The 14,621-nt window shown below is 38.6% G+C and overlaps 1 protein-coding gene across 2 annotated transcripts; it reads right to left on the bottom strand.

Moving 5' to 3' along the window:
- Nucleotides 1-200: 200 nt before the first annotated feature.
- LOC128358941 (tyrosine-protein kinase CSK-like) lies at nucleotides 201-13,255 on the bottom strand. Of its 2 annotated transcripts, none has more exons than XM_053319343.1 (13): nucleotides 12,814-13,255; nucleotides 7,846-7,938; nucleotides 7,599-7,712; nucleotides 7,326-7,438; nucleotides 4,881-5,100; nucleotides 4,289-4,382; nucleotides 4,102-4,167; nucleotides 3,603-3,702; nucleotides 3,420-3,510; nucleotides 3,259-3,332; nucleotides 2,315-2,510; nucleotides 2,125-2,211; nucleotides 201-1,278 (listed from the first exon to the last, which is right to left on the bottom strand). In XM_053319343.1, exons 2-13 carry the CDS (start codon nucleotides 7,858-7,860, stop codon nucleotides 1,093-1,095), a joined length of 1,356 nt encoding a protein of 451 aa, XP_053175318.1. In that variant the 5' UTR covers nucleotides 7,861-7,938; nucleotides 12,814-13,255; the 3' UTR covers nucleotides 201-1,092. The 2 variants fall into 2 exon arrangements, with proteins under 2 accessions (XP_053175318.1, XP_053175320.1); XM_053319345.1 differs by lacking the exon at nucleotides 12,814-13,255 and adding an exon at nucleotides 11,295-11,390.
- Nucleotides 13,256-14,621: the final 1,366 nt, after the last annotated feature.

The raw sequence follows: 14,621 nt of genomic DNA, 5'->3' as shown, positions 1-14,621 counted from the left end.
CATGCCCCTGCTATTTCATTCTGTAAAATCAGGTCCTGCGAAACTCAGGATTGTCGAGATTTTTACGTACTTTGTAACAAATCATACGAAGGCGTACTTTAATGTTACAATGCGTACAGGTTGACAGGTCTGCAAATATACTTTAATTTGAACAACTTTTTGAATATGCATGTTTTTTAAAAATCGCTATTGCAAGAGTATTTTCAAAATATTTTCATTTTTTTTATTGTTAAAAGTGGCAGCACAGTCACTTTATAACTTTTTGTCATTACACAGACAATAACAGTTTGTTTAAATCAAATGATTCCCACAATAAAACAGGTATTGATGTAAAATGAAAACAATCTGTACATGGGAGTGATGATGACTGAGCTGGGTGGTGTCATTGTGTCAGTAGTAAAGGTGACGTTTGTCCAAACCTGTGCTTCCATTTTTGACTTTCAGAGGGGTTCAAAACTAAGCTTATAACATGTTTAAAATTACATCACATTGAAAAAATAAAGCTGCATAATTATAGTCATTTTAACTTAGTCCTTTTAACAAAATAATTCAACATTCAAGAGTTCATGCAAAAAAAAAGTGTACCTGGAAACTCTGAAAAAAACAAAAAAACAATCACACAGCGGTTAATGATGTATACAAATTGAGTTCTTGCTTTGAAGCATCTTTTCTTTTTAAAACAGATACATGGATTCAGTCAACTTAGTCAAATGATTGTACTGTCCACGAGTTAATAAAATAAAATGATGCCACTATAATGACATTAAAAAAAAAAACAGGGTAAGGCACTGTGGCTCTGAGGCAGCACTGTGTTGTACGAAAAAACTTGTTGATATGACAGTTAATCATTCACTCTCAATAACAGAGCACAGGAAGACATGTTAAGCACAACGCCCTTCTCAGATGGGCCCCAATCAAGAGTCACTGCAATTTAAACAACCTGAGGTAAAAGATGACACTAAGAAATATAAATGTTGACAGTTTAATGAAGAAGTCTTTTTTTATTTATTTTTTTATCCCAGGCTATGGTCCCAATGCACAAAACGAAGGAAGACAAAAGTCACTTTTTGCATCTGTTTTGTCAGATTTCTCTCATTGTTTTTTGCCCGTCCCTTGGATGATATGTTGTAGCCACTCCTTCAACATTTGAAAGCTCGGTCGAGCAGCAGGATCCAGGTTCCAGCACTGTTTCATGATGTTATACACCACTTCAGGACAGCCATCTGGACAGTCCATTTTGTATCCCTTCTCCACTCGAGGCACAACGTCTTTTAATGGCTACAGAACGGAAAATAGTGAAGTTGTTGGTACAAAGAGTGTTGACAGCAAATGTAACATATTTTGAATAATTAATGTGATCTCTGTGTTCTGCATCACACAAAGGACAATTTGAGGCAAACAGTGAGACTAGTCAATACTGCATTCACTTTAAAGAACAACCAGTATGTGGGTCAATTACGCTTTTTTGTGTCCTTTTGGTTTAGTCACATTTAAAGGGGTTAAGATTTGAAAATAAACGCATGAATAACTTGCACACATCCTTTTTATTTTGGACACAGTGTAACATTTCTGCTTTTAATCCATTCTGAGAGAATATATTAGAGGATTATGGCAAACATGTCTAAGTAGTATAACCATAAAAACTTTGTACCAAATAATTAAACTTGCTTAAAAACACTAAATTCTGAATAAAACATCATATCAACTAATTTGGCATGATCTTAGATTATAACTTTTTAAAATATAAAATAAAGTTTCTTAATATTCTTAAAGGTTCTTAATATTAAATTTAATCTCTGGAATCATGTCAATCAGGAACCATTTCAGGAACCATTTTTTCAGAATGAATGAATGATTTGTACATTCAAATACACTGTAGGTGATCAATGTTTAAAGATATTTTTGAATTGCTCATCTTGCCAACCCTTATTTGTCACTGACCCATATATACAGTACTTTTCTTAATAAAAATGTAAGTCTTGCTATTCTCAAACATCTCTAAACATCACAAAAAAGAGCCTTAACTGGAAATACATACATTTCTTATGGACATACATAAGAAATGCACTACTTGCTCATTCACATTTACAGTTTGACTCTCATCATAGTGATACTGATACTTACAATTCTCGGGTATGGCACTCGACCAAAAGAGTATATCTCCCAAAGCAAAATACCATAGCTCCAAACATCTGATTTGGTGGAAAATTTCTATTGATGAAGAGAAAAGGACAGATGTCAACAGTTTTTTTACACTCTCTGGTGGGTAGAAAACACTTCTTAACACATAAACAATCCTAAAACAACAGTTCACCTTTTCTCTGAGGGCTTCTGGAGATGTCCACTTCACAGGCAGCTTAGCAGTGTCCTGAGTGGAAGAGGCTTCCTTGGTCAGACCGAAGTCACTGACTTTAGCCAAGTTTTCCTCTGACACAAGAACGTTTCGGGCGGCTAAGTCTCTGTGGACAAAGTTATTGGTCTCCAAGTACGCCATGGCTTCACAGACGTCACTGTACAGGTACAAAGAATGAAAAGTCAAAGCCTGAATAACATTTCCCATTTTACTGTTAATCCTGGGCTCAGGTATGTGTGTGTGTTTGTGTAAGAATTTGCTGATGAAACAACAAAATATGGACATCGCACTGGTACATTGTGGAGTTTTCTTATTTTGAAATCCTGAAGGCCTGACAAACTGGTTGAATGCATTTCCAACTTCATAAAACAAAGCTGCAATGCAGATTTTTAAAAAAGTTTTGAAACATGCATCAGCTAACAGTTGCAGTTATGGGTAAACAGCTGCCTTTTACAGCGTCTTATTGTGCAGATGATGTTCATGCTAGTTTCACTTTAGCCAATTTCAAATAAAGTCCAGTGTACAAACTGATGAGCAGAGTCTGATTAAAAATGAAAAATAAATAAATATATATATATAATGGTGGGCCAAATTAACCAAGTTTTAGCATAATTAATACTTATAGATGTAAATGTGTAAAAATAAAAAAATAAAAAGATAGTGGGCAAATCATTTGCTAATGTTAGCCACTGTCCTGTAATAATTTTTTATATACCACCCGACATAATTGCATCTTTGCTTCTACAGTCACCAAAGTTGAATATCTAGTGTGTATGCTGGTAGAGCTCAACATACAAACTGAGCATCCACTCATCAAAATGTTACTCCACAGCAAAAAGTGGTAAAAAAAACTCCACAATCTACCTTTAATACAGTATAACTGTTGATATTGTAAACATACGCACAGTGCAAAATTAAGGAGAGCATCTCTACTAAGTACTGTCCGTCCTCTGGAACGTAGGTAATCAACCAAACAGCCCTGAAAAACGCAAATCAAATCAATCATATAACATGTGCGTTACAGTATTGTGGATATTGATGAGTGATCAGACAGTCAGTAACCTACCTTGGCCATATACTCCGTAACTATAAACAGACTCCCATTCTCCTCCACAATCACTCCAAGCAGCTGCACCAGGTTATCGTGCCGTAGTTGCCTGCAGGAGGAGAGGAGCATGCAGACTTATTATTTAGAGTTTTATTCCAGTTACAGAGAAAAAAAGTGACCAAATATTAAATTTTTCCTTACGTCATGACAGAAGCCTCCGCAATAAAGGCCTGTGCTGTAGCATCATTTTTTATGCACTTGACAGCTACTTTAGTCCCTCTGTAGTCTCCAATCATGACATCTGGAATGATCACACACAAAAACATGTACTGTTAATCAATGAGACTGCATTTGTTTGATCCTAAGATGATTAAAAATAGACATGAACGTTGCAATTGAGCTGTCCACAGCAGGTTCAAAGTTAGTTATTCAATGTTATTTATGCAAGAGATAATCAAAATTAAAGTAATGAATGCATCAAAGACTATGCAGTGAAAAGTAATTCACTGTAATTCACACAATTTACAATCTCTGTGCCTCTGAGGTTAGTGTTCTCTAATCTTGATTTTTAGCCACATGTTTAATAATGAAAATACACATTCATAACAAATATCTGATCTGTGCCACCCACGTGTGAGCGATATAACAGAAGTGAGTGTCTTTTATGATACAGTGTTAAGCAAAATTAGAAGCTACTTGCCTCCAAACTCTCCTTTTCCAATAACCTGCTGTAGCTTGAGCTCCTTTCTGTTCAACGACCAGCCACCTGTTAGACATTTGAAGAGTTAACAATATGCAGCTGAGATATGACATGTCCATATATGCCTATCATAAAAAAATAATAAAAATGAATTGAATGAATTATAAAGAAACAAACTGAGCCTTACTCCTGGAAAACTCATCTTGAGCCGCCACAGTCCCCTCCTCCACCTTTGGCTTGAGTAGTTTGGTGCACAGGCCATCTGCATCTTTGGTGTAGTGCTTGGTAAAAAACAAACCACACCGCAAAATTACTAAGAATTCCATTTAAAGAAGGAGCAGTGACATTAACTACTGCAGTGAGCAATGAATCACAGTAACCAACAGAGGGCTGTATGGTCCAATGAGAACAAACTGAATGGATAACTGATAAGGTTACATATTGAACTCATTGTCTTGTTTACTCTCCTTTGTAGAAAATATAGTAAGTTGTTGTTTAAAATAATCATTTCACACAGGAAAAGTAGTCATTTTAAGAGTAAAAGGCTTGGTGTATTTTGAGGTTAGAACACTGAACCTCAGCACACTGTTCACTCTTCCTCTTTGACACTTCCTGTTCATTATTTGTTCCAGGAACTGTATGTGGTCTATGAGGTAGCACAGAGAGACGGGGATACATCCTGCATACAGTAGTATCTACACAGCAGATAAACCCTCAATATAACACTGGGGCAAGAAACTGAAACATTTATATAACAGAATCTAATTTTATATCTTTACCTCTACTAGCTGCATGAGGTTCTCGAAATAGCCCTCTTCATCGATAGTGAGCTTGCCGTTCTTGTAGATGATGCGGTAGTGCTCTACCTTGCCGTCACAGCTCACACACAGGGTGTAGTCACCGGGGAAGTTGGTGCTCTCTCGCACCAAGAACAGGCCTGTCTCTGGCGGGTTAAGCAACCGCTCTGCCTGATCTCGTGTTATCTTCCCATGGAACCATCTGAGAGTGAAAACAACATCACACTTCTGTCACCAAAACTAATCATATCACTGTGAATTAAGCATCGGGTTTGGAGATACCGCACAACAAACGTAAAAAAGAATGTACAGATTTTAGAAGCAAAATTATTGAAATCCACTTGCATTAGTCTGCATCAGTCATTACAGAGCATATTACAAACAGTCATTTCACTCCATTCAGAAACATCCACATGTTTATATCTAACTGTGTATTTTATCTTACATTTCTTGTCTCTTTTCTGTTTTTATGCACTTTTCGTTTGTCACATGCTCTATTAACAAAGAAAATTGATTTTTTTTAAAAATTTCTATTACATTTTTCAAAATGTCTCACATTTGAAAATGAGTTCATGTGGTCTCTCTGCAAAAAAGAGGGACAAAAGTCATCTTAATAGCTAACATCCCATTTCCAGGTTGTCTTGTCTTTTTAAAATCCTTCGTCAATAGTGAGATGAATGCATTTATCTCCATGTCACTCTAATCATTGCTCCATCTCAGCTTTTTGCATCAAAGAACACCATAACTTCTTATTCATCGATTTGTCAAAAGGCTTTGAGCCAGTGGTTTATTCCTGACTTTTTTTCACATCCTGTTAATATTTTACATCAATAACATTTTAAATGATAAATGATATTTTTCATATAGGGATGGGCAATAGGGACCAAACAAGGGCCTCAATATACAATATTGTATGGTGTGATGTTTTCACAAAATATTTACACATAAGATATTTGATAAATAAATAATGTGGATAAAGTGACTGAGTGGGTAGCTGAGTGGGAAAAGGCAAATAATAGAACAACTAAAAACATTTCAGGGAATGTCTTCACTTTACTGATTTCACTTTATTATGCAACCTTTAAAACCAGGAACGACACTTAGGCCATATTTCAATATTACAATGTCCAATACATATAGCAATAGAATATGAATATATTGCCCAGCCCTACTTTCCAGCGTGACTGTCAAATACATCTTAATGTTTATAGTACTATTTCACACTGTGTTGCTGATTGTATTCCATTTGAGAAATGATAATCTCTCCTTGTTTAATGCATGACATAATATTATTATTTATCATAAATGAGCCTTAAATGCAAATAAAACAAATAATGTTCTTGTGATAAAGATATATAGATACGCCTCAAATATTTTGCATAGCCACTGTGAACCATTTTATTATTGAGAGCATCACAGAATATACAGTAAATTAATTTGCATCTGGCACAGTGAGAAAGTTAGGTTTAAAAGTCATACGAAAATCATGTTTGAAAGATGAAACAAATGTTTTTTCTCCTTCACGGAAACAGACACAGTTTCCCTCTCAGTTGTAGGAGGAGGACTGAACAAGAACAAGTTTTCTTTTCAGTTCTGTATCACGGGGATATAACACTGGTGATATTTACAAAAATGAAAATGACACTTCATATGAGAAAGTCAGTTGGTGTTACTTGTGTTTGTTCTCTTAACAGGATTTCAGTATAACTTCGAACAAAGTATTGCACAAAAGAACAGATGCTCAGCCACATAACTCTGTATGAATAAATTAGTTTTAGTAAATTAAGACATGTGTATATTAATATACATACTAAGTAATTATTTAGGGTCAATCCTGGATGGACTAGGCTAAAGGTCGTTGTGTCCTCCTGGCTGTGTTTTGTCATATTATGTTTCATATTATGTTCCTGTTTGTGTTTGTTTATGACTGGTTAGTAACAAAGTAGGTTTATCTTGATAAAGTCTTTTGAGACATCGTTTGGGATCAAGACCTTTCGAAATAAACACATATATACACATGCATTCATGCGGAAACCCGTCACGTGGTCAAATATGGAGATTTTGGAGATTATTTATGTTTGAGACACAAAGGAAACAACAGGAAACTGTGCAGGGTTCACACAAAGCTGAGCTGGAAACAGACGAAAGTGCACTGCAATTACAACACTGCCTGACCCAGCTGTGGTCTCTGTTCACTTAACTACAGCATCACTGCCATGACAAATAGGCCATCTGCTTTCAGCAACCACACTGCCGTAAGAAGAGGGCAAACATGAGTTATTTTAGCCATCTCTGCGCACACTGCAGAAACCTCCGAAGCTTTTGAGGTACAGACACAGCAGAACTTAATTCTGTTTGCATTTTGAAAGAACACATTTAGCCTTGGTGCAACAGAACTAAATTAACCATAATGATGTGTGTACTCACGGCATTAGACTCAGCTTGCCTCCAGACTTCACACCCTCCCTTTTCTGAACATAGTTGGCTGGAATCGTCCCTTCACGACCTGCAGCATTTTTAGCTTTGTACCAGTTTGGATCCTGAAACACACAAAATGTCAGCAAAGTGTTAAATGAATACATATAAATATGGAAGTAGTACCATACTCCCTGCCTGCGTTTTCATATCTACAGAAAATAAGAGCCATTATCAAATTCAAATATTGCATGAGAAATAAAAAAGAACAATAATGTAGCATACCTTTGTGACCACAATGATAGTCAACACATCTCCTTTGTTAAAGGGCAGGTCCTGTTCTGATGTGCCTTTGAAGTTGTACCTGGCCACACACTCTGTGCCCTGTGGCCATGGAGTCTACGGAAAAATGTGCAAATCACCAATTAGCAAACAAATTTTTAAGAGATTACTCATCAGACATGTCTTGAATCATGTTGTGTATCTGAGTTTTCACATGCACGACTGCTTTTACTCCAGAGGCTTATCTTACCTGGACCTCTGTCATGGTGAGGCGGTTTGATCCTCTCACAGGTGACGTTTTCTAGCTGCTAACATTAGAGCTGGTAAACACACACACGCATACCTACAGGAAGGAATCAGAATTGAGTCAGGAGGACGCCCCCGTTTCAGAGATATTCACTTAACCACAAACAAATTCTCAGGAAGACAGTAAATTACTTTGCTGTGCAGGGGCAACATTCACAGCAGGCATGTCGGCTACTATCAGAACATACTCAAGTAGTCTCTGATCAGACTTTTTACAGTAAAAATAAGTTGGCGATGCAGAAAGCAGAAGTAACAAGTCTTCTTTTTTAAAATCGCACTTTCACAACTAAGGCTGAATGTTTCCATGACGCAAAATAATAGCATGTGCATAAGCAGCATGTTTCATTATGGCAACTTGAGCAATAACGTAAACTAAAAACTCATGAATAAACTATTGCAAACAGTTTGAAATGGTACTCTAGGTGATGAATGAGAGAAGTTAAACCTGATCTACTGAAGTGTATCTCATATGGAAACTCTGTGCATTTTGACCAAAAATGGATACACACTGGTTTCTCTTGCTGAGCCCCAATGACTGGGCCAGTAGGAATCAAGATAGCTCTCTTCAACGCTGGAATGCAAACTTGTGGTGAGATCTGACCAGGCCCGAGGGACTCTTAAAGTCCAGCGTTACTTCACGTCAGTGAAGCAGCAGCCGTAACAGTAATGTTAGGCCTGAGTCACCCGAGGTGGTGTTTCCATGATACACACACAACAAATCAGGGCGGAGGCGTTATAGTGAAACGATGAGCTATGGATTAAGTCATGCTCAAAGCCCCCCCTCTCTTTCCCAAAACCACACTTCCTCTCTTCCGGTATCAGCTCCCATGGAAAGGTGGCAGGGCTCAATGGTCAGAGTTAAGGGAAAATCCTGCCTCTGATAGTTCTGTCACTTTACATGAGGTCACATCCTCCTACAATGTCCATTATTATGCAGTCGACTTCCTGTACAAGTGTCCACATTTAGAATACTCCAATATTAGGGTGAAAGAAAGAACAGACTCTCTGAACACTTCCTTCTATCGCAGACACAATCTGTAATGTCTTCTTGGTCACTCATTCAAATAAATAACCACACTCTTCACAGACACCAAAATGTGAGACTAAAAACTCTTGTGTGTTCAAGAAGGGACAGTCACCACTCAGTATGTCCCCTCTGGAGTACTGCAGCTGTTTCTCTGTACTGAGGGACTAAACTATTTGAACATTTCCCATGACCCATCAACCCAGCAAGAACACCCCCATTTTGTGTGTGCTCATCCAGACTGTTTTCCTCTTTTCTGTAAGTTACATTTAACATATCACAACATGTAAAACATCATGACAGGAAAACAAGATTAAGAGTCTACAGCCATGCGCACAAGGCTGTGTGTGGCTGTATTTAGGTGGAGTGCACATTATGCTAACATGCTGCTATTAAGTAGGTTTAATGTTTACCACGTTCACCATCTAAGTTCAGCATATTAGCATGCTAATATTGGCTAATTAGCACTGAACATGGCTGTGGCTGATGAGAATGTAATTAGTTTTGCAGGTAGGTCATAAACCAGAGTACCAGTACTGATGATGGCACTAACCTGAGGGATCACCAAAAAGTGACAACAATTCATCCTGAGGGGAACATGAACGTCTGCACCAAATGTCACAGAAACCTATCAAACAGTTGTTGAGACATTTCACTCAAATCCACAAACTTGAACCTACGTGTAGTGCTAGAGGAAGAGTTGGGAGATCACTACAGTCTTTATGATTCATCTTTTGGGTGCCATGAATGTCTGTTCAAATTTCATGGCAAATCATTAAATCGTTTTTTAGATGTTTCAGCCTGGAGCAAAGAAGTGGACTGACTGCCATCCTTAGAGCCATGCAGCTTGCATAGCTGAAAATTCATCTACTGGAGCTGAGAAATATAATCTTCTTATTAAAATTTGATCCATCTCTGAGTGAGTTATAACTTGAAGCAGGAAACCATGTTCATGATGCTCTGAAAATAGCAAAGATATCAGAATTAATTGATTGCAGCATAATAGGTCTGGGCAGAAACCTTGACAAGCAGTGGATGATCTCACCATGTGAAGAGTGGATCAACAGCATCAAGGCTGACACAAAACAGCCCATTTTAATTCATCACTTTTAGGACTGTGAATGCACTCCAGCAGTGGGCCACCAGCAGCCGACTGAATGGGACAGAACTCGGTCTGTCATGGTGTCACATTGCCATTTCCAGAGCGCTCTAAATGGAACCACGGCTTGCTCTTTTCAGGAAGACGACAAGGCTGTCATTGTGAGCCGCTCAAGTTTCTACTGACCCCTGGGCTTCTACTGACCCCTGCTTCATTGAGAAGTCCATCATCATCAGTCTGTCTAGCCTGCAGCTTTAAGGTCAGCAATGCTTCAATCCTGCCAGTCATTTTAAGATTTCATTCTTAGATCAAATTAACTTGTATCGGCTGCTCTACTATCACACTGAATTCTGCTTTAAAACATGGACAAAAAACTCATATAAACCCAAAAATAATATGACACACAGCAAGTACCAGCAGTGAATTTGCACATTAGATTGAGGGATGAGTGCTGCGTGAGAAGCAATGCGTGACACAAAGTACTTCAAGCAACAGGAAACGAGCAAAGATGGTGACAAACTGTACTTGAATGGAGTGAGGAATGAGAACAAACTGTTAGGCCAAATAAATAGAGATATAATATCATTGCAACAATATAACTATTGCAGTACATTTTTGCATATTATTGGCATGCATTACAATCCCATTGTTCAAACCAAACCGGTTGATCAACATTTGACGCTTGTCTTATGCAAGTCAGTGGGAGCCTGAACTGTACAAATCAGTGGGAGCCTGACTGCACAAAGCAAGACAGGACAGGAATGTAGAAATATCTTCTTTGGTCTTGTCTAAATCTGCCACTCCCTCCGTCTATCTCCAGAAAAATCTCTCATGAAAATGCAGATAATGCAAGATTTTATAAAAGCTACCTTGAAGTCATAAGGTTTTGGAGTCCTGTGGACAAATGCGCAGTCATGGAAAACACTGTCATGCATTAATCTTTCAAATGTTACTTTAAAGAAGACAAACCAAAAAGACATCCTGTGGTGACAATGTCACAGTGAGCATCATGTTTGTGTTATTGAAGCTCTGCACTTCTGTATCCCTCCTCTACATGCAGCAGGGGGCTGAGATAATCTGACCATCATCCTGACCCTCCAGCCTCAGGATGCTCTGCGGCTGCTTTGATGATGCAGCCCTGTTATCATCACTATTACAGCAGCAGGGTGGAGAAACAAGGACACAATGTCCATATCCACTGTTCTGTCAGCTGGCTGGTACACAAATGGACACACTGGTGTCAGCAGTAAGAAAGAGACAAAGTGCATACCCAGCTGAGCCTGACAGCCTGCAGATGTTCTTGATGAACCTCAGAGGAGGAAATCACCTCTGCCTCCGGGAGAACAGCTGGACTCTAGTGCAGCGACACTCACTGAAACAACTGTCTGTAAGGATCTAAGAGAGGAAGTCCAAGTCCAGTGGTAGGCCCTGCAGTACAAGCCATCATTGTGTCACTTCACTGACTGACAGTATTGCCTGTGAGACTCTTCAATACAGGCATGAAATGATATGGCAGGGTATACCTAAAATAGTGCCCTGTTTATCATAAATAAACACTAAACGTTAAGCTGTAAAACAAAGGGTTTCACAGTAACAGGAAGAGAAAAATCAATGATTGTTGGTCAGGGAAAACCCCACCAAGACAGCAGAGTGAACTTTGCATTTTACAGCTATCCAAAGTTAAAAAACAAACAAAAATGAAGCTCTTGATATGCAAGGTAAAAAATGATTTCATCAAGTAGACATGTCAAAGAAAAGCTGCTGTGAGGAAAAGCTGCCATGCAGAGAAGTGGACAAACACTTCCTTGCTGTGGTGCTGTGCACACTATGCAGTGCAATGCTGCTCTGCTCATGCAGCCATGTATGACACATTACAGAGTAGCAGCTATGCTTTGCTGTGGTTTCATGAGTTCTCTTCGTCTTGTTTCACTAGCTCAGTCAGACCTTACAGTTGTATCACACTCTGAAGAAGAAGCCTCAGAGGGGAAAAGCTATAGAGGTGCATGTGCACCAGATTGGCTTCAGGCTTTCTCAAAAAGTTGCTGAAACTTTGAGAAAAGCTCTGTCTCAACGAGGGGCATCACCCACAGTAAATCCGAGATGTGCCCAGTTCCTCTCTCACATACAAATTCTGCTTTCAGTATTATCTTTTGTTTTCTGTATAGCACTTGTTTTTCGTGCATTGGCAGTTTTTTCAGTTTTTGATTAATCGTTTCCTGTGAGTGACAGACTAAAAGAGGAAAGAAGCAATGTAAAATTAACCCACTGCTAGTCACACATCTCTAAGTGAGTACAGCCAGTTTGAGGGGAAAAAAAAGAGAAAAGCCTGTGACAGATTCAAATAACTGTCAAACACCCATGGCTCTCTCTGGCAGTGTGGCTATACCTTCAGATACATGGTATATCCATCTTGAGTAAACAGATTATCACGATCATACTTTCATCTAGCATGTTGTGGCAGAGCAGTGAGGAGAGCCGCTTGATGCAGCTGCTGCAGGAGTCAGAGGAAGTGGCAGAAGCTTGAGGGAGGAGGATGTTAATAAGGCCACGTCTGTATGAAATCACTTTCTTTGTTGTAAATCTTCGTTTTACTGTAAAGCGTTTCAAAGTGCAGTAACTGTTGCTGCACCCTCCAAACCTCCAGTGCACTTTCTGTTTGACGTGAATTTAACCTGAACAGACCTGTCAAACTGAACTTTCACATGTAACTCACAAGCTGATCGGCCTACAGCTCACATTTTTTTTAAGTGCATCACAAACTCAACAGCTTCTCACACTAAATATCTTACCTGTTTGCAGAGGAAATTAACACAATAACAGGTGATTCAGCTACAGTCCGACGTCCGTTTTCATCTGAGCGACGGCAGACAAAGTCCCATTCACCAAACAAATTACCGACAGTTGATGTCGAAGCGGAAAACACATCAAGTCCGGATGAGGAAGTGAAATTTGTTTCAGGTTATCCGAAACTGCAGCAGTCCAAAAATACCTCAATAAAAACCAGCGTAGACTTGTTCTGTTCTGCGTCTCCTGTCAGCTTTTTTGCAAATTAGCCTTATATAGCCTAATGAGAAATACTACCTTTTTTTTCTACAAACTTATCACTGAAGTTTCTACGGTCCTCCTCTGGAAAAAGTTACATGTAGCGAACTGAAGCGATTATAAAATAGGTTCAAATAAACTGCAGCAATGCTTTGTAGACGACTCAAACTACTTTGGGGACACTTCAGGCTGCTCCACTCCTTCCCCGTCTGAAACATTCAAGTTTTTTTTTTGCCCCACCTTGATTCTGCACTGCACATGCGCGTTAATGATAAACTAGTCTGAACACTAAAAATAGGCTGGATCCAGTTATTCTCAGTGAAATATGTAAAGGAATCTGTTCATCAATTAAGTAAAAGTTTACAAAAGTTCAACAAACAAAACACACAGAAAAAAATAGTGGAAGTTCCTTTTTTTCATTTTTTTATTAATGCAATCTGCTGACATGACAGATGAAGACTGCACAGTATTTTGCACCTTGACAGTGAACTTTGATCCCAAAATGAAACTGTAATCCTGTGTATATAAAACTTGTGTCTAGCTCTTGAATGTGTTTTTTGCTGAAGTGCAAACTGGTCGCGCCTGGACCCCACAACAATAGCAGATGTGAAAGTTTAAAACATGTAAACTAATTTGATCAACCTGCTTTCAAATGTTTTAGGTTTACAGCAGGTTTGCGTTCATCATCTCATGCTTTCTGACTATTCACATTTATAGAGAAATAACACCGTAAGGAAATAGTATTTAAGTACATAAAGCTGCCATTACAGCAGAATAAGGAAGAGCTGCTGACAGTGTAGTTTCATGGCCCCCTGGCGGCCAAAGACAACACACAAAAAAAAAAACCTCCCTCTGTTCACATTCAGTAACACTGGCTGGTGTTTCCGAGCCAGACTTGTCTCGACAGATGTGACATAACACATCAGGCCAGAGGAATGTTGGAAAAAGGACAAAACCTCCGTGCATGAAAGTAATTTTCACAGAATGAAGGCTTGAACTCTGTGCAGACTAGAAAGTGTGCACTGAGAAAGCACAACAAATATAACGTGACTATTTTTAATCCTCCTGAGATGTTACACTTAACAAGTTCATGTGTGGAAAATAACCCCACACCAAGCAACATATCACAAACATCACTTGATTTATAACTTGTACATGTACAGACTGCATAAATTCAGCCTTTTTCTGAGTTGTAATAACCTTAATAACACAAGATTCAACTCTGTATTAAGGAAATGTTGATGTGCACAAGACGTATGTCCAATATTAAAAAGGTCTATAAACATGACCGCCTCAGTTCTGGACACATATAAAACTCTGCATGTGGTTAAAGAACCAACAAAGAGTTTAACCTTCGTTGTCAAAAAGATCTGGCAGTAGAGCCTCAATAAACCACTCAAGGCCTCAAAAAGCAGCACGAAACAATGAGCTCTTCTCGTAGTTCTTGGACATATTTCACAGTATGCTCTGCAATCATAGTCAATACCAGGTAATGATCAAATACATCAACAGGCATACTCCATAAATCAAGAAGTGGAAACTGAAAAGCTACTTT

Source organism: Scomber japonicus, chromosome 5 (assembly GCF_027409825.1).
Source record: "Scomber japonicus isolate fScoJap1 chromosome 5, fScoJap1.pri, whole genome shotgun sequence".
Classification (NCBI taxonomy): Eukaryota; Metazoa; Chordata; class Actinopteri; order Scombriformes; family Scombridae; genus Scomber; species Scomber japonicus.
This window is presented reverse-complemented; position numbering and strand designations above follow the sequence as displayed.